Source organism: Dipodomys spectabilis, unplaced genomic scaffold, assembly GCF_019054845.1.
Source record: "Dipodomys spectabilis isolate Male_0828 unplaced genomic scaffold, ASM1905484v1 ptg000096l, whole genome shotgun sequence".
NCBI lineage: Eukaryota > Metazoa > Chordata > Mammalia > Rodentia > Heteromyidae > Dipodomys > Dipodomys spectabilis.
In genome coordinates, this window is record NW_024870773.1 from 335258 (window position 1) to 354283 (window position 19026).

Sequence of the window (19026 nt, forward strand, 5' to 3'; positions counted from 1 at the left end):
GACTGGCAAAGGCTGCCACTAAGAGGCAGCCATGGGGTGGGGAAGGGGCAGACACCAACTTGTAGCATGGGCTACAAGGGTAATCTTCCCACCAAGGCTGGTCTCAGGCTCCCAGTGAAACACAGATGGGCTTGCAAGCTTCCAGAACATGTTAGCATCTACTCTGGCTAGCTCTCAAGTCTTTTGTATCCCAGCCACACAACCAGGAAAGGAGAAGCTGGGATTTGAACCTAGAAAGCCTGGCTTTAGAATCCATTATCAACATCCAATGCATCTGTTTTCAGAAGGATTGACAGAAGACCATTAGAATCAGTTGATGAGGTAAGAAATGCCTACCCCATGGCAGATATCAGATGGAAGAGCTGTGCGGTGGCATATACTGACTGGGATTTGGTTCTGACAACAGACAGGAAATGCATCTCAGGATTTAGCCCAGCGGATGTGGAATGCCAGGCTTAATGCAGTCCAGGAGCGCCCTTTATCTTCTAACATCAAATATCTCCCTGTCCTCTGACTCGAAATGCCTCTGACGTTCTTTCTGAATTAATGTAACATCATTTTGAAGATCTAGTCCCATCCTTTCTGCCAGCACTTGAAATTAATTTGTTTTGCAGTTCAGCACAAGACTCCTGTCCACAATTTCACCTCAAAGCTTTGAAGTAAATTTAATGATGTGTTTGGGCAAACATAAGCATGATGTTGATTTATAACCTAAAGACAGAGTGTGGGAGAAGTTTGTGCTTCTTCTTCTTCTTTTTTTGTCAGTTGTGGGGTTTGAACTCTGGGCCTGGGTGCTGTCCCTCAGCTCTTCATCTCAAGACTAACGTTCTACCACTTAAGCCACAGCACTACTTCCGGCTTTTTCTGCTTATGTGGTGCTGAACCCAGGGCCTCATGCATGTGAGGCAAGCACTCTACTACTGAGCCACCTTCCCAGCCCCCTTTGCCTCTTCTTTTATCTCTTAAAAACAAAATTCTTAACACATCTTGAGGTAGAGGAAGGGTAAAGACCAAGAGGAAAAATTCAGAGGAGAGGAGGGGCCATAACCCCGAATCGCTCAGGAATGTGACATATGTAGTTATGAAGGACACTTGGGAGGAAGCATCAAGGAGGCATTAGGTTACAGGTGATACATGAAGAAGGAACAGTAAGGGTGTGTGTGTGTATGTGGGGGGGGGGGGGAGAGAGATAGAGAGGGGTATGGGGCTTCCAGCTTGCTAGGCAGGCACTCTATCACCTGAGACACATCCCCCAGTACAGAATCTATTTTTTTTTTAAATGCCAGTACAAAAGCTTGAACTCAGGGTCTCACACTCTTACTTAGCTTTTTCTGCTCAAAGCTGGCCCTCAGCCACTAAAGCCACACTCTACTTCTGTTGTTTTGCTAGTTAATTGGAGATGAGTCTTTAAGACTTTTCACTTGGCTGGCTTTGAACCACAATTAGATCTCAGACTCCTAATACCTAGGATTATAGACACAAGCCACTGGCTGTGGCGTGAATTTTGTGTGTGTGTGTGTGTGTGTGTGCGTGCGTGCGCGCTTCAACTTAGGGTCTGAGTGCTGTCTACCAGTGTCCAGCCCGATTTGCATTTAAAAAACATATTAAATATACTTTGTGATTATAAAGGTGATATACAGAGGGGTTACAATTACATGAGTCAGATAATGAGTAGAATGTCTTCCCTTTCCTCTCTCCTAGACCCTCCTGACTTGCATTTTTAAAAGGGAGAATGACTAGGAAAATATAGTACAACCAACATATTTTTTTTTCCCCCGAGGATCAACATTCTCCTTTCTAGAAAAATGTACAATAGAGCTGGGCTGGTGACTCACACCTGTAATCCTAGGTACTCAGAAGGCTGAGGATCGCGGTCAAAGCCAGCTCCGGCAGGAAAGTCTGTGAGACTTTTATCTCTAATAAATTAAGCATCAGAAAACCCGAAGTGGCGCTGTGGCTCAAGTGTAGAGTGCTTACCTTGAGCTGAAGAGCTGAGGGACAGCACCCAGGCCAGAGTTCAAGCCTCAGGACCAGCATAAAAAATGTACAATGTTAATTTTTTCCAGAGTGTAATCCAAGTTGCGCTCTCTTACTTCAAGCTTACTACCATGGTTATCATTAACTAACCTTTGCCAATCTTAGTTGTCATCCAATTTCTTCCAACAAATTAAATAAGAAAAAAAATAGGCAAGCATTTTACTGCCATCTACTGTTGGAAAAAAAATAGCCAGCTAAGTGTAAATAGGAATGATTTACATAGAAAACTTGTCTGTCTACTTTAGTTTTTCTTCAGCTCCTCTTTTCTCTCAAAATTCCAATTTGATTAATAAATTAAATGGCACAGCATTTAGTATTCCTGAGTCGGGCAAGGCTTTCCAACTTGGGAGCATGCTACAGCAGGCCCATTCTTTCCCTTCCCTAACTCCAGGACCAAGACAGTAAAGCACATTTCATGCTTTCTTTCTTGTGTGTGTGGGAATGTTATTAAAAATTTGGCTTAAAGATTTGAATATAAGCTGGGTTCTGGTGGCTCACACCTTTTGTAATCTTAGTTACTTAGGAAGCTGAGATCTGAGGATCCCAATTTGAAACCAGTCCAGGCTTGAAAGTCTGTGAGACTATAATTAAGCAGCACAAAACTGGAAATGGATATATGGCTTAAGTAGTAGAGCACTAGCCTTGAGTGAAAAACCTGAGGGAGGGGCTGGGAAGGTGGCTCAGTGGTAGAGCACTTGCCTTGCATGCATGAGGCCTGGGTTCGATTCCTCAGCACCACATAAGCAAAAAAGAAAAAAGCCGGAAGTGGTGCTGTGGCTCAAGTGGTAGAGTGCTGGCCTTGAGATGAAGAGCTGAGGGACAGCACCCAGGCCCAGAGTTGAGGCCCCACAACCGGACCCCTCCCCCCCAAAAAAGAACGAAAAACCTGAGGGACAGAGTCCAGGCCCCAAGTACAAGCTCTAGTACTACTGGGAGGGAGGAGATTTTAATATAAGCAGGGCACTGCTGGCTTACATCCGTTTTCCTAGCTACTCAGGGGGATTGTGGTTTCAAAGCCAGTCCAGACAGAAGAGTCTATGAGACTGTTCTCCAATGAGCCAGCAAAAACCAGAAGTGGAGCTGTGACACAAGCGGTAGAGTGCCAGCCTTGGTCAGAAAAGCCAAGCAAGAATGAGAGGCCCTGAGTTCAAGCCCCAGTACCAGTACCAACAGCAAATCAAGCAAGCAAGCAAGCAAACCAGGCATCCAGCAAGCAAGCAAGCAACCTGCGTGCTCCCTGCATGGGTAGAGACAGAGAACTGGACAATGTATCTTGCAAAGCAAAGTCCCATGTATAGGAAGGCCAAGATCCCATCTCCATGTTTTAGAATAAAAAACTTTGCCACTTAGAACCACTGTGTCTAATTTTTAGGTGTGTCTAGGTAGCATGGCCTCGTACACTTTCCCAGTTCAGACAAGGGAAAACCCATGAAAATGGCTGTCATTTTTCTATTACTTTAAGCAGGGGGTACCTTTCTCTCCTGATTTTTCCATTTCTGTCTTCTTTAATCCTGTTATGGCAAAAGAAATCCTGTTAAGGACTGGGAAGGTGGCTCAATGGTAGAGCGCTTGCCTTGCATGCATGAGACCCTGAGTTCCATTCCTCAGCACTACATAAGCAAAAAGAAAAAAGCCGGAAGTGGCGCTGTGGCTCAAGTGGTAGAGCTCTAGCCTGGAGCTGAAAAGCGCCCAAGCCCAGAGTTCAGGCCCCATGACCGGACCCCCCTCCCCCCCCCCCAAAAAAAAAAGAAATCCTGTTAAAACTTTCACCTTTTGAGACTTTTTCCTGAGACCACTTGAAATTCTGTCATGGCAGATCTTAAGTTTCTGTAATTTTTTTCATGGACACTGGGAAGCAGTGTCAACTGTGTCAACTGTCAACAAGTGCGATTTTACCTATTTTTCCTTTCTCTTCTTTTTCGAGCCAGTCTTGGGGCTTAAACTCAAAGCCTGGGTGCTGTTCCTCAGCTTTTTCACTCAAGGCTGGTGTTGTACCACTTCAGCCACAGCCTCAGGTCCACTTCTGGCTTGTGGTTAATTTGCTCAAATGGTCCACTGGGGGGGAGGTGAGGGTCATGCCCATGTGGTCCACTGCAGGAGGGGGTCATGCCCATGTGGTCCACCGGGAGGGGGAGGGCTGGGTCCATGTGGTCCACTGTGGGAGGAGGGAGGGTTGTCCGGTGGCCCGCTGGGGTGGTTTTGTCTGGTGGTCCTCTGGGGGTTTCCGATGGTCCTCTGGGTGGTCCTCTAGGGGGTTTCCAGTGGTCCTTTGGGCGGTTTCCGGTGGTCCTCTGGGGGGTTTCCGGAGGTCCTCTGCGGGGCTACAGGCATCACAAGTTCAGACCTTTCAGATATACGGCTATGTGCCTTGTGTCTGCATACGTTGGGGGACTATTTTGAACTATCTCGGGGCCAGTGCTCATCCCGCCCTTCCTAGAGGGTTTGGGGTCGGGACCGGAGGCCAGGGCCTGGGACTGGCCTGAGCTGCTTCCCGCGGGACTGAGCCTCGTCCCGCTCGGCACGGGAGGATCGCAAGGGCTACGCCGGGCTCTCCGTGGATGGCGGGGCTCCCTCCTCGTCCAGCGTTCTTAGAGGATGGAAGCTAGCGGAGAACCCACGAGGATGCCAGGCGGAGCCCCGGCCATGCGCGGGCACGGGGAAAGGCGCCTGTTCTGTGTGCGCAGTACTGCTTAGACCGCTAGGGTCAGTGGCACGAGGAGTGCGCATGCTCTATGTGCGCAGTACCTGACTCCATCGTTAGAGGGGGCAGTGGCGCGAGAAGAAATGTGCATGCTCCTTGTGTGGAGCTCCTGCTACACCCCCCACTGGAAGCAGGGACGCATGCGTTTTGCGTGCCTCGCGCTTCGCCCAAGCGGCCGCCGCGTGACTCTAAGCGCGAGGCACCATGGGAGATGTGGTTTTCGGCAATACGTTTCCTGGGTGCGCCCCCTGGCTGGGCTCAACGCGGGACTCCAGCTCCCGGCCGGCCGAAGACCTAGGCAGGGCCTGGAGCTGAGAGGCTGGACGGGGAGGAGCGCCGGGTGGGCGGGCCTTCGGGTGGGCGGGGTCTCGGCCTCGGCCTCGGCCTCAGGGCCGCAGAGCCTCTGTCGCCAGCGTTCGCGAGCTGAGGGAGCTGAGGCAGCTGAGGCGCCGGCCGGATCCGCGGACGGCTCTGGCCACCAGCGCGGCTGCGTGGTCGCGCGGGCGGCGGCGGCGCCGCGGGGCCGGGCTCGGCGCCCGCAGCCCCCTCGCTCTGGGCGGGGACGCAGCGCAGCCCGGAGAGCAGCGGGGGCGCGAGGGGGAGCCGGCGGGGACGGCCAATGCGAAACTGGCTGGTGCTTCTGTGCCCGTGCGTGCTCGGGGCCGCGCTGCACCTCTGGCTGCGGCTGCGCTCCCCGCCGCCCGCCCGTGCCTCCAGGGCCGGCCCAGCAGGTGAGGCCCGTGGCGTGGGGCGGCGGGGAGGCCGCGGGGTCGCGGGGGAGCCCCGGAGCCTTCCAGGCAGGAGCTCGGGCGCGGGCGGGCGAAGGGGCTCGCTTCTCCTCCGCGTGTGGCCGGGTCGCCTGGGGTCTCGCGGCGCCCGCCCGCCCGGGCCGGGTGCGAGGCTGGGCGGGTCAGGTCAGCGTCCCCGGGGGGGGGGGTGGGAGGCGTCGGGTAGCCGCTCGCCGAGCCGGAACCCCGGGTCGCTCCGCGCGGACACTTGGCCGCGTGGCTCCTGGCCTTTGTTGTGCCGTCCCGCGGCGCGGCCCTCGCCTCCCGACCCGCCGTCCCGAAGCCGCTGCTGGCCGGGAACCGCCGGCCGTCCGGTCCCCAGCGGGGCCGGCCCGGGGACCAGGGAACCTCAGGATGGGGTGACCCCGCTCGGCTCCCCTACGTTTCCAAAACTGGGCTCGGACTTGGTTTTGTGAACACGTCGGGGTAGCGGTGACCGGGCAGACCAAGGACCGTGCTCCGGCCGTGGCTTTTCGCCTGTCGGTGGGCATTCTCCGGATTTTATAAACTCGATGAGAAAACGGTGCGCACACGAGACCAAGGACGGTGCTCAGACCGTGGCCTTTTGCCTGTCGGTGGGCATTCTCCGGATTTTATAAACTCGATGAGAAAACGGTGCGCACACATAGAACGTGCTTGGTCCCGTCCGCCAGCGTCGAGCTTGACGGCGCCTGTTCTTTGTGTGTGAGTAATCCTGCTGGAATCTACTTGCGGAGCAAACTTCAGGAAGAGTTATGACCTCAGTATGAACGGTCTTGGGGCAGAGGACAAAACGAAACAAAAAAGCGCGGCCTCCAGCCTAAGTTGAACTTAGGCTGCTAGGCAGTTTTACAAGTTAGACAGTTTTTTTCCCTGTTCCCTTTTAGTATGTGGACCTGGCTAGATTAAAGGAGACGAGAAGATTGCAGAAGGGTATATGGGTGAGAAGATCACTGTTAGTTTTGGAAGTTCACTTTGATCTTGAATACTGAGTAGCTGTTCAGATAATAGGTTGCTTAAATCAAACACTCCGAACATCCCTTCCCCTCTTTTTGTCACTTTTTACAACTAAAAACAAGCATTGTGATTGCAGAAATTTCCAGAGGGCTGTCGTCATGTTCAAAGCATTTGAACACTTACACTTTGATCCTCTGTGTCTAAGCTGGAGAGAGAAAAATCCAAGATTTTGCAAACTTCTTTGCTTGAATTAACATTTTTTGGGGGGGGGAGGGTTCCGGTTGTGGGACCTGAACTCTGGGGCCTGGGCGCTGTCCCTCAGCTCTTCAGCTCAAGGCTAGCGCTCTACCACTTGAGCCACAGCGCCACTTCCGGCATTTATCTTTTTGCTTATGTGGTGCTGAGGAATCGAACCCAGGGCCTCATGCATGCAAGGCAAGCAAGCGCTCTACCAACTGAGCCACCTTCCCAGCCCTTGAATTAATATTTCTTTTTTTTTATTATTTTATTTTTTGTGAACACACTGTACAGAGGGGTTACAATTACATGGGCAGGTTAATGCGTACATTTCTTATCAAGCATTGTAACCTCCTCCTTTGTTTACCCTTCACATCCCTTCCCGGCCTCCCCCCCACCCAATCTTCCCCGCCCCCCCCCCCAACATTGTAACACTCGTTTTCGATATGACAATTTGCACTTCTCATTGTTGCAACAGGTCCACCTGTATCCTTAAACGACTTGTTTTTCCCCATCTCCTCTACAAGTTATACTGACATCAAATATAGTAAAAGCACGGGTTATACTGTGGGGGAGGGACATACAAAACTACAAAGAGATAATCTTATAAATGCGTTAGAAACAAATGCATGAAAGGAAAAAAACATTAAAATACATATCTAAGGATTCATTTTCCTAACATCACATTATCTGACCTTTTCCACGTGACTCATACATATACTAGATATTGCAAATAAGGGAAACCATGGGACCTATGTTTCTTTGGGCCTGGCTTACTTAATATAATTTTTTCCAAGTTTTTCCATTTCCTAACAAATGGAGCAATGTCATTCTTTCTGATGGAGGCATAGAATTCCATTGTGTATATGTACCACATTTTCTTGATCCATTCATCTACTGAGGGGCATCTGGGCTGGTTCCATATCTTAGCTATGGTAAATAATGCTGCAATAAACATAGGTGTGCTGGTAGCTTTAGTGTGGTCTTGTTTGTATACATTTGGGTAAATGTCCAAAAGTGGGATTGCTGGGTCATAGGGGAGCTCTATGTGAAGTCTTTTGAGGAACCTCCATACTGCTTTCCAAAGTGGTTGAACAAGTTTACATTCCCACCAACAATGAAGTAAGGTTCCCTTCTGTCCACATCCCCTCCAGCATCTGTTGTTGTTAGAGTTGTTGATTTTTGCCATTCTAACTGGGGTGAGGTGGTATCTCAATGTTGTTTTGATTTGCATTTCTTTTATGGCTAGGGATGTTGAGCATTTCTTCATGTGTCTATTGGCCATCCTTCTTTCCTCTTCAGAGAAGTTTCTCTTTAAGTCTTTAGCCCACTTATTTATTGGACAGTTGTTTCTTTGAGGATTTGTTGTTGGGGGATTTAATTTTTTGAGTTCCAAGTATATTTTAGATATGAGACCCTTGTCTGTTGTATGGCTAGTGAAGATTTTCTCCCAATCCGTGGGCTTTCTATTGATCTTGCTAGCTATGTCCTTTGCCATGCAGAAGCTCTGCAACTTCATGCAATCCCATTTGTCCAACCTTTCTTTGATTTGTTGTGTTTCCGGGTCTCTATTCAGAAAATTTCGGCCTGAGCCAAGGAGACCTAGGGTTTCTCCTATTCCATCCTGTAATGTTTTCAGAGTGTCTGCTTTGACTTGAATTAATATTTCTAAGATTCACCTTTACTCCGCCTCCCTCTGTCCCTTTTCAGTCCCTCTAAATCAAGGCTGTTTTTTGAGAGAGGTTTACCTTCCCTGAATATTAAAGAGATCTACAGACTGGCAGTGGATTCAGCAAACATCTGTGAGCCTTCTCTGGTTCTGCTCCTCTTGCATGTGTGGATTAAAGTAGTAATAAGATAAAGTGGATGCACATGCATTTACCATTTAGAAAAGAAGATGGTTTTTGGAATATGGCAAAGAAATATAAAGCCACTTGTCAAGGAGAGTGGTAGGTTTCTCCTTTAAGCAGGGATCAGAGGAATGACTGAGTCATGTTAGTACCAGGATTAGTAACCTTACCAATTTAGGGGCATGCCTTAAACAGCTGAAACCAGTGGAGAAAGCAGCCAGTAAGGAGAAAGAGCTTGTGAGATCCAGACCATCTTGGGGATAAGAGTAGAGAATGGAGGAACAGCCCTTGTAGATAGAGCACAGTGTACTGGTTTGGGGTAATGCCTTACCAAGAGTAGTTGTTATTTTGTTGGTTGTCAGGCTTGAATTCTGGGTCTGGGCGCTGTCCCTCAGGTCTTCAGCTCAAGGTGAGCACTCTACCACTTGAGCCACAGCACCACTTACGGTTTTCTGGTGGTTCATTGGAGATAAGTGTCTCATGGATTTTCCTGCCTGGGCTGGCGTTGAACCAGCATCCTCAGATCTTAGCCTCCTGAGAAGCTAGGATTTACAGGCATGAGCCACCAGTGCCTGGCCCACCAGGAGTTATTTTACAATATAGAAAAGTGATGTATGCAAAAAAGGCTTCTCTGTGTAGAGTGTTTGAAAAGGAAGCCAAAGTTTACAAGTAGAACCATTTCCACTCAGCAGTTCTTAGAGCACTTGGTGATACACAGACAAACTGAGCTTGCATTGCAATTTTTCCTGATACTGATTCTTCCAAGATGACCCCTAGATTCTGTATGCTGGTGTCTTGTACTTTATTTTCCCAGTTTACAAGATTATCTTTTTGTATGGTTATTGTGAAGATACGGGTAATAAAACACCCAGAACAGTGCCTGGTTCATACAAAATCCTCTAGAAATTGTAGAGAGAAGTAATGGTGTGGCAGCCGCTGATGCCTGTGCCAGTGTGGTAGTTGGCAGTATCACTATGATTGTGTACTGTCCTCATCAGTGGATCCATGGTGGGCTTCTGTGTTTACCTCAGAGTCTCTGCTGTTGTGATTGAGGCCATCCAAGAGCACGTGGGAGTGAAGTTTGAAGACTTCTTGGGCTTATTTTAATGATCAGCTTTGAAGTCAACATCCCTTAGGCTTTTTTTCTTTTTGGTGCCAGTCCTGGTGCTTTAACTGTACCTAAGCATTTTTGCTACCAGCTGAGCCATAGCTCCACTTCAAGCTTTTTAGTGGTTAGAGATTTTGAGTCTCACAGGCCTTGCTGCCTGGGCTGGCTTTGAACCATGATCCTCAGATCTCATCCTCCTGAGTAGTTAATTACAGGCATGAGCCACTGACACCCAGTTCCCATAGACCTTAATGTACTCTTAGCATCTGTGTCTCATTGAAGGACATAGTTGTTCCTCTCAGGATGTTTGCATGGGGTTGAGTTATTCCTGACACTGAAGTTCTTACTAGCAGCTGTGCCTGTGCTGTCCAGCTCAAGTAAGGAGATGCTTGGAAACAGGAAGAGTGTGAGTGAGCTTTCCCCAAAATCATCTACCTTTGTGCTTTGATGACACCAGGATCTAAATTTTTTTTCTTTGAGAGGTGAAACAAGATCTGTGTAGAAAATTTGAATTTTTTAAAAAGAATAATTCACTGTGCTTTCAGACTGTTTTGTTAAGTGTATATATAGAATGTTTTAGAAAAATGCTTTAACCTTTTGAAACTGTTACTGAAGTATCATTCACATTCTTTTCATGTACCTATGCACTTTGCATTTTCACAAGCTGAACACCCACAGCTGGCAGCACTAAAAGTTTAAGAAAGTACTAGCATTCCAGAGGAAGCTCCTTTTTTTTTTTTTTTTTTTTTTAATTTAATTTAATTTTATTTGTGAACATACTGTACAGAGGAGTTACAGTTACATGGGCAGGATAATGTGTACATTTCTTACCAAGCATTGCAGCCTCCTCCTTTGTTTACCCTTCACATCCCTTCCCAGCCTCCCCCCTCCCCCACTAATCCCAATCCTTCTCCTTCCTCCCCCCCCCAGTCCCCCCCCTCCCCCCCCCCCCCCCCCCCCCCCCCCCGCACCAACGTTGTAAAGTTCATTTTGGACATGACAACTTGTACTTCTCATTGTTGCAACAGGTCCACCTGTATCCTTAAACAACTGGTTTTTCCCCATCTCCTCCACAAGTTATACTGACATCAAATATAGTGAAAGCAAGGGTTATACTGTGGGGGAGGGACATACAAAGCAACAAAGAGATAATCTTATAAATGTGTTAGAAACACATGCATGAAAGAAAAAAACATTAAAATACACATCTAAGGGTTGATTTTCCTGACATCACATTATCTGACCTTTTCCGCTTGACTCATACATATACTAGATATTACAAATAAGGGAAACCATGGGACCTACGTTTCTTTGGGCCTGGGGAAGCTCCTTTTTGTTCTCCTGAGTTATAGATCCCTGCAGGATGTCCTTATAACCTGCTTACCTTAATACAATGTAGAATAATACTTAAGGATATGTTGACAATATAATTTTCATTTTTGCCGAACACTATCACAGACACACCTTCATTTAAGGGACTAGCTAAAACCAGTCATTTCTCTGTGCATTTCTGAAGCATATGTTTTTTCAGTGTGTTGAACTGAGCTCTCAGAGTGTATCAGTGATTACCGCTTTGGAGCAAATTCTTTGACATAGAATTGCTGGACTTGCTGGGAAGGTAGTTCAGTGGTAGAGCGCTTGCCTTGCATGCCTGAGGCCCTGGGTTCGATTCCTCAGCACCACATAAGCAAAAAGAAAAAAGCCGGAAGTGGTGCTGTGGCTCAAGTGGTAGAGCGCTAGCCTTGAGCTGAAGAGCTGAGGGACAGCGCCCAGGCCCGGAGTTCAGGCCCCCCAACCGGACCCAAAAAAAAAAAAAAAAAAGAATTGCTGGACTTAACTTCTACCATGCTAAGGTGTTTGATGTATATTATATGACCAGTGTGCCCTATGGAGGACTGCACAAATTCACTTGTAGCAGCAGGGAAGGGGAGGGTTCCCTTTCCTCAGAATCACTGGCAGTGTTTCCCTAAGGTAACTAACATTTGGTTCCTAACACTTAAGACATTTGCCAGTTTAAATGTAGGGCAAAACTGGCATGTTCAAGCTTGATTTCTAGTGAAAAAGATATTTTCATAAGTTGTTGACTACCTTTTGTGAGTTACATTTGAATCCTTTTGTCTGGTGTTTGTTCTTTAGGTTTGTTTTGTTTGCTTCCTTTCTCTGTTTCTAGGCCCACAATCAAAGTACCCTGTGTTTGGATCATACAGCAGAGATCTTAGCTGGTAAGAGGAGCTGGAAACTTGAGCAGTAGTCTTTTTTTTTTTTTGAGCAGTAGTCTTATAAGCACCCACATGGGACTTTATACTGTGTAAGACATTCTGGGCGATTGGTCGGACTGGCTTATGTTGAGGATACCTGGTAGGAGAAACCTGCTTTTCCAAGTGTGATTTCAGAACATCTGGAAGTAGAAGTACTCTGTAAGGCCAAAATCTGCCATGAAATCCTTGCTGGAAAGAGGAGCAGCTGCAAGTAAAGCAGATGAGCAGTAATGGCTTACACAGGATTAGGAGCAGGGGAGTCAAACAAGATAAAAAAGCAGGACATCACAGTACCTGCCTAGCAAATGTGTGGCCCTGAGATCAACCCCCAGTGTACAAGCATAAGCCTCAGGATTTTCATGTGTGTGTGACTGTCTTTATGTAATTATCAATTTTTAGAAAAATCGTGTTCAGCAGTAGCATGGAAGAGTTAGAAACAGTTGAAGTGTTCTTGTACTGTCAGGTATTTGAAGTAAAGCAGCAGCTGGAATTCATGCTGAGAAAAGGGTAGTTTGGGGAATTTCTCTGGAGATTTGAGTCATCAAGAAAAGGTTAAATTAGGTTCCATGTACTCTGTTCTAAAAAATTTGCTTTGACTAACATCAGAAGTAAGTTGCTAACTATTCAGCGCTCAGGGGAACATTCTTGAAAATGGTTTTGTGTGGCAGCCTTGTGTTGATGGCTTCAGGTAAATGAGGCATGTGGATTAAATGTGGTTTTTGCCCTTTCACAGCTTCTGGTTTTCTGAGAAAACATTCTGAAATAGATGAATAGAGCATCTAAAGCCTTTTTCTATCAGTTTTCTGTTTAAGAAACTGAGGCACACAGGATTTATTTAAGTGACCCCCTTCTAAGGTGGTACAGCATGTGAGTCATCCATGAGAGCTGAACCAGAACTGGGGCACCCTCCTGTGACTGGACAGTTGTTGAAGTTTTTCTGTAGAAGGGACCGATAGTTGTCTGTTTTACAAAAGCATTTCAAAGCTATTCCAGCTGAGCCGCATTTACACCTAGTGTTGGCAGTAGGCATAGCTTTAATTGTACTGTCATAAATCTGAGAAAATGTGTTTCTGGGCCATGAATTAGGAAAATTAATGTATGAACCAGCATCTTCACTAATCTGCTTATCACTGATTCCCAAAGATCAGAATCTAAATGCCACTAACCCACAATGAGTTTATAGCTGCAAACATGTCTGTTATCTGTTGTTTGTGTATGTTATTATGGAAGGTAAAGTTTTCATACAAAAATTCCTGCTATGCTATAATTGTTTTACTGTAATTTCTTTAAAGTGGTCCTGATAGGATCTGCCCCCTGGTTTTTGTTTTAATTGTGCTTTTGAAAGTTATCAACATGTTCTTGTTATATTTTAGACTAAATATCTATATCCTATTACATCTAAGAATGTTACACTTAATGTAGTAAAGATGCCTCAATAATTCTTGAAAATGGGGCTGGGAAGGTGGCTCAGTGGTAGAGTGCTTGCCTTTCATGCATGAGGCCCTGGGTTCAATTCCCCAGCACCACATAAGCAAAAAGAAAAAAAGCCGGAAGTGGCGCTGTGGCTCACATGGTAGAGCGCTAGCCTTGAGTTGAAGAGCTGAGGGACAGTGCCCAGGCCCAGAGTTCAGGCCCCACAACTGGACCCTCCGCCCCCCCCAAAATAATAATTCTTGAAAACATTTTGAATCATTTCCCACCATTAGAGAAAGATGAGACGGAGACGCCTCTCATCAGAGCCACATGTAAATGTAAAGCTTGACTTTAAAACTAGTGCTGAAAAGTGAGGGAAGGATACCTTCTCTCCTTTCCAAGGGCAAGTTTTAGGCATGAAAATATAATCCTGCCCATTAGACATTCCAACAGTTAAAAAAAAGCTATTTCCATGGCATGCTCAGTGATTTTTTTAAAAACTAAAAATGTTGCTTCCTTTTCATTCTCCAGAATATTTAGTATGAAATAAAAGTCTTATTGTCTGACAAAAATAAGGACTCACTGATTTCAGCAGTGGAAGCCCTTCAGATTCATCTCTCCAATTTTACTAGATTGATGTTGGTTTGGCTTTGCAAAGCACTTTTTTTTTCCTGTAGTTATTTTTCAGTTGTGTCTTATCTTTCTTGCCTCGCTGCCCTAGGCTGTTTATGCTATTTTATCCTTGGGATGGCAGGTATAACAGACTGTGCTCAGCTTTTATTTCATTGTGATGGGGGTCTCACTAGCTTTTTTTGTCCAGACCATCTTTGAATCTTGGTTTTCCCAGTCTCCACTTTCCAAGTAGCTAGCATTACAAGTATGAACCACCATGCCTGGCTTAAAACATTTTTTGTTTTGGTGTCTTTATTTTTGTTGTCTGAGGTTTTTGTTTTCGTTTTTGGTAGTATCAGGGATTTTCTTAGGCTGGTTTTCTCAGGTTCTCTTTAGCTGGTTTACTATCAGCTTTTTATTTGAGGCTGGCATTTCACCACTTGAGCCATGCCCCACTTTCAGCTTTTTGGTGGTTATAAGACTCAGATTTTTCTACTCAGGCTGGCTCTGAACAAAGACTCTTAAATCTCAGCCTTTTGAGTTAACTAGTATGAGCACGAGCCAATAGTTTTGGCCCAGATAAAGCATTTTATTTTCTTAATTTTTTTTTTTTTTTTTTGGTCCAGTTGTGGGGCCTGAACTCTGGGCCTGGGTGCTGTCCTTCAGCTCAACGCTAGCACTCTACCACCTGAGCCACAGTACCACTTCTGGTTTTTCTTTTTTGCTTATGTGGTGCTGAGGAATCGAACCCAGGGCCTGGAGCATGCAAGGCAAGTGCTCTACCACTGAGCCACCTTCCCAGCCCTATTTTCTTAATTATTATGTTGTGCCACACATGGGGCTTAACTCAGGGCCTGGACGTTGTCCTTGAACTTTTATGCTCAAGTCTAATGCCGTGCCACATGTGCCACAGCTTCATTTCTGGCTTTTTGGTGGTTAATTGGAGATGAGTCTCACAAACTTTCCTGACTGGGCTGGCTTTGAACTCTGATCCTCAGATCTCAGCCTCCTGCGTAGCTAGGATTACAGACATAAGTAGGAAAGGTTTTTGTTGTTTTTGTTTTTAAAGTATATCTTTGACCTGTATTTCATCTGCATTTTCTACAAATGTAGACATATTTGTAATACATGTTGTTACATATTGAGACATGACTTCTGTTTCTTATTTGTAGATCAGTTGGCCTTAGTTCCTCAGTGGAAATCCAGTCACTATGAGGTGATAGTTGGTGTGTTGTCAGCTCGCCATAACCACGAACTTCGAAATGTGATAAGAAACACCTGGTTGAAGCATTTGATACAACATCCAGTGTTGAGTCAACGGTAAGTTTTCTGAATTATTTCCCTTGCCTGCATTGAGAATTCAGAAACAAAATTCTTATTTTGAAGACCAGTTGTTAATTTAGATATATGTGATTGCTGCTCCTGCGAGAAAATGCTGTGTCCTTTTGCTGTATTTTAGACACACAGTGATGAAGTGGTTTGTTTTTGCTTTGACATACCATAGTAGAAAGTTTCCAATCCAGAATACTTTTCACCAGCTTTCTAGAGATGAGGTTCACTGTTTTGGTTTTGTGGCATTTTGGGTTGTGTGGAGCTACCATGGTGCACCTGGCCAGTCTTTCCTGGCCCCTCTAGAATTGCTGGGCGTCTCTGCTGTTGCTCAGGAGCCCACGGCCTGTGTGTGTGCTCAGAGTGGCGATCAGCCTCTGAGGCTGGAGTGGGGCTGGCGAGGGAGAAGCTGGGGAGCAGGACTTGCTGTTACCTCCGATGTTGGTGTGATGGGCACAGCAGCTGCCCAGGATGTTTAAGCAGCGCTTTATAGGGGAGCAGCAGTGGTGGGTCAAAGTTGTGAATTTCTTGTCACTGGAAGTGACAAGTATATATAGATGTCCTGTTTTGCTCCCCCCACCTTTCATCCCTGTTACAGACAGGCTTCCTCAGTGCATGATTGTGTTGGTAACAGAGCTGTTCCTCAGCAAGTGAAGGCCTCAGAACCACCAGTGCTGCCAGAACTGGCACCTCTGAACGCATTCCAATCTCAGAAAATGAGCAAGCCAGCCACCCAGACCAGAAACCCTGGTGCTGTACTGGCTGCTCTTGCTTTCCCCCATCTACCAGCATACCTTCTCAATGCTGCATGTAAAGTTTGAGAATTGACTTGACTCTGGTCTGCTTCTAGATGGCCTGAGCATTTGGTAGGAGCCACCTGTGCATCTGTACTTGTTTTAATGCAGAATTGTATGAGCGGCACACACTAGTCAGTTTGGGGGCCGTGTGTTTCTCCTCCTTGGAAGAACAGAGACTGGAAGAACACAGGCAGAGACTTATGCTCATGGGTCTTTGGGTCTCAGGGTAAAGCTCTGAAGTGAGCACAGGTACAGATCAGTAACAGGTGCTAACACCTGCCCTCTCTCAGTGTGCTTGTGAAGTTCATAATTGGTGCTCGTGGCTGTGAGGTGCCTGTGGAAGACAGGGAGGACCCCTACTCCTGCCGACTGCTCAACATCACACACCCAGGTAGGCCGTCCTCTTCTGAAGACTGCCACCCCGTAAAACTTAAGTTTTGTAGTTCCAAGCCTGTTAGAAAACGTTTGGGCTGCACTGCCAGACTCCTTGTCAAAAACAAAAAAATCATCGCCCAAGCTTCTGCAAAAGCAAAAAGTAAAAAATTAGTTTTTGTTCCTTAGGATTAAAAGATTGGGCTGTGCACTTATGGTTTATGCCTTGTGTTCACTTTACTAGCCTACATTAGTGAAGTACAAGATAGTATTTGTTCCATAGTGAAACCCATTCTTAAAACACCCTTAAGTTTTAAATCAGGAAATTGAGGCATTTGGCCTTTCTGAAGATGCCTCATTGGGGCTGTCTGAGGACCGAGTTGTCAGCGTGAGCTTCCGCGTTCTCTACCCCATTGTGATCACCAGTCTTGGCGTGTTCTATGATGCAAGCGATGTGGGCTTTCAGAGGAACGTCACAGTCAAGCTCTATCAGGCAGAGCAGGAGGTAGGCACTCATTGCTTTGTGCATGGCTTATTTTCCTTTTAAGAAACATAATCTTTTTTTTTTTTCTCTTCCAGTCCTGGGGCTTGAACTCAAGGCCTGGGCACTGTCCCTGAACTTCTTTTGCTCAAGGCTAGCACTCTATCACTTGAGCCACAGCACCACTTCTGGCCTTTTCTGTGTATGTGGTACTGAGGAATTGAACCCAGGGCTTCATGCATGCTAATCAAGCACTTTACCACTAAGCCACCTTCCCAGTCTGCCATAACTTTATTTTGTGATGTATAACCAAGTGGCAGATTATAGAATTGTCTCTGGTTGGCAGACTCTTTCTTCCCTTACTGATTGAATGTAATGGAGAAAAATTTATTCTAATGACTGATTGGGGAAAAACTCCTATGAATATATACACACACTCACACACACACACACACACACATATATATATATATATATATACACACATACATACATAAATCAAAGAGGAAAGTTAGACTAGGTTAGAAATTTCCAACGTAAAATTTCCTTAAGCCTCAGAAATTTCAAAAGTTGGTTATGGAGCCAGGTGCGGTAGCACAAACCTGTGATCACAGCTGCTTGGGAAACCTGAGGCCAGGAGGTAGTGAGTTCAAGGCCAGCTAGGCTACATATCAAGGTTAATGCTTTGGGACTGTTAAGGTGATTGGTCTTTTCTAGCTCTAAAAAGCTGTTATGTAAGGCCAGCAGCTGTTTCAGGTCTTCTCTATAAAAAGGGGGTGGGGGAATACAATTCTAGAACAATTTAGATTACCCTGCACCAGAGGTTCATGCCTGTAATATTAGCTAATCATGAGGCTAAAACCTGGACTATTTGGTTGAAGCTAGCCTGAGCAGAAAAAGTCAGTGAGACTCCATTGTTAGTTAACCAGCAAAAGGCTGGATTGGATACATGGGCTCCAATGGTTATTATTCCCTGCTTTGTTTCTTATGTATTTTCTTCTGAGAGTTCTTGTTAAGGGGGGGTCATGAGTGCTTTGCTGTAGAGATCTGTGATCTTTTGGTTTATTTCTACCCCTTTGGAGGTATCAACCCTACATTGTATTAATTTAATGCTCTCACTTCCCTTAGCACTTGCCATGTCTAGGTTTTCTTTTTTAGATTTTCAGATTATGTGATTTATGTTCAGTATTTGAGAACTTTATGGAAGTTTTAATAATTTAAAAACCATGATTGCATTAGAGATCCTGAAAGTTACAGAAACCACAGTAGAGCAGTGTTAGTGGAGTCCATTCTGGGTTTTCCTGACTCAGTTGTATGCCCCCCTGTATAATGTGGGCTGTCTCCTTGTTCAGGAGGCGCTCTTTGTTGCTCGCTTTAGTCCTCCGAGCTGTGGAGTTCAGGTGAACAAGCTGTGGTATAAACCTGTGGAGCAGTTCATCTTACCAGAGGTAAGTAAGCGTGGGTGCAGCGAGGCTTGCTATGGTCCTTTGCAGGGGTGGATGTGCTTTTAGAGCTGGGTGCTTGGTGCCTTACTGTGCCTAGGCAGCTCCGGATGGTAGAGGACGGGATCAAATGTGCATGCCTGAGAGAACTTGCTGATGCCTCTGAGATTTTAAACCAGGTTTTATTTTGTCTGTCGTGGGACTTGAACTCAGGGTCTGGGCACTATTCCTGTGCTCTTTCACTTCGAACTACTCTTCCACTTCTGGTTTTATGGTGGTGAATTGGAAATAAGAGTCTTTTGGACCAGGCTGGTTTTGAACCATGATCCTCAGATCTTAGCCTCTCGAGTATCTAGGATTACAGATGTGGACCATTAGCACCTGGCTAAAACCAGGTTTTGAAAGCATTGCCTGTTACCCTGGTTTATTTAGTGGAATAGAGAACTGTGTAACTATTTTAGTGGTAAAGGGTAGTACTGAATACTGACTCAAACAAGCCAGACACAGATCATTTAGGTAAATCAAATACTTGTATCTAAATAATTTTTTTAAAAACTCATTACACCCAAGGTAATGGCAGACACAGGTCACAATTTCAAGTAAAACTTCCCTATAGGTAAAGAATAGGCAGTGTGGATGATGCCTTTTTTCATAGAATCCTCTAC

General features: G+C 45.9%; 1 protein-coding gene across 3 annotated transcripts in view; it reads left to right on the top strand.

Moving 5' to 3' along the window:
* Positions 1 to 5277: 5277 nt before the first annotated feature.
* Positions 5278 to 19026, top strand: part of B3galnt2 (beta-1,3-N-acetylgalactosaminyltransferase 2) — a 31487-nt gene continuing 17738 nt past the window's right edge. For 2 of the 3 annotated variants that reach the window (XM_042686228.1, XM_042686227.1), the window contains exons 1-5: positions 5278 to 5469; positions 15113 to 15260; positions 16357 to 16457; positions 16750 to 16943; positions 18272 to 18367. In XM_042686228.1, the coding sequence (XP_042542162.1) occupies positions 5358 to 5469; positions 15113 to 15260; positions 16357 to 16457; positions 16750 to 16943; positions 18272 to 18367 (651 nt within the window). In that variant the 5' untranslated portion in view covers positions 5278 to 5357. The remainder of the gene's footprint in view (positions 5470 to 15112; positions 15261 to 16356; positions 16458 to 16749; positions 16944 to 18271; positions 18368 to 19026) is intronic. The other variant, XM_042686226.1, reaches the window with a different exon arrangement.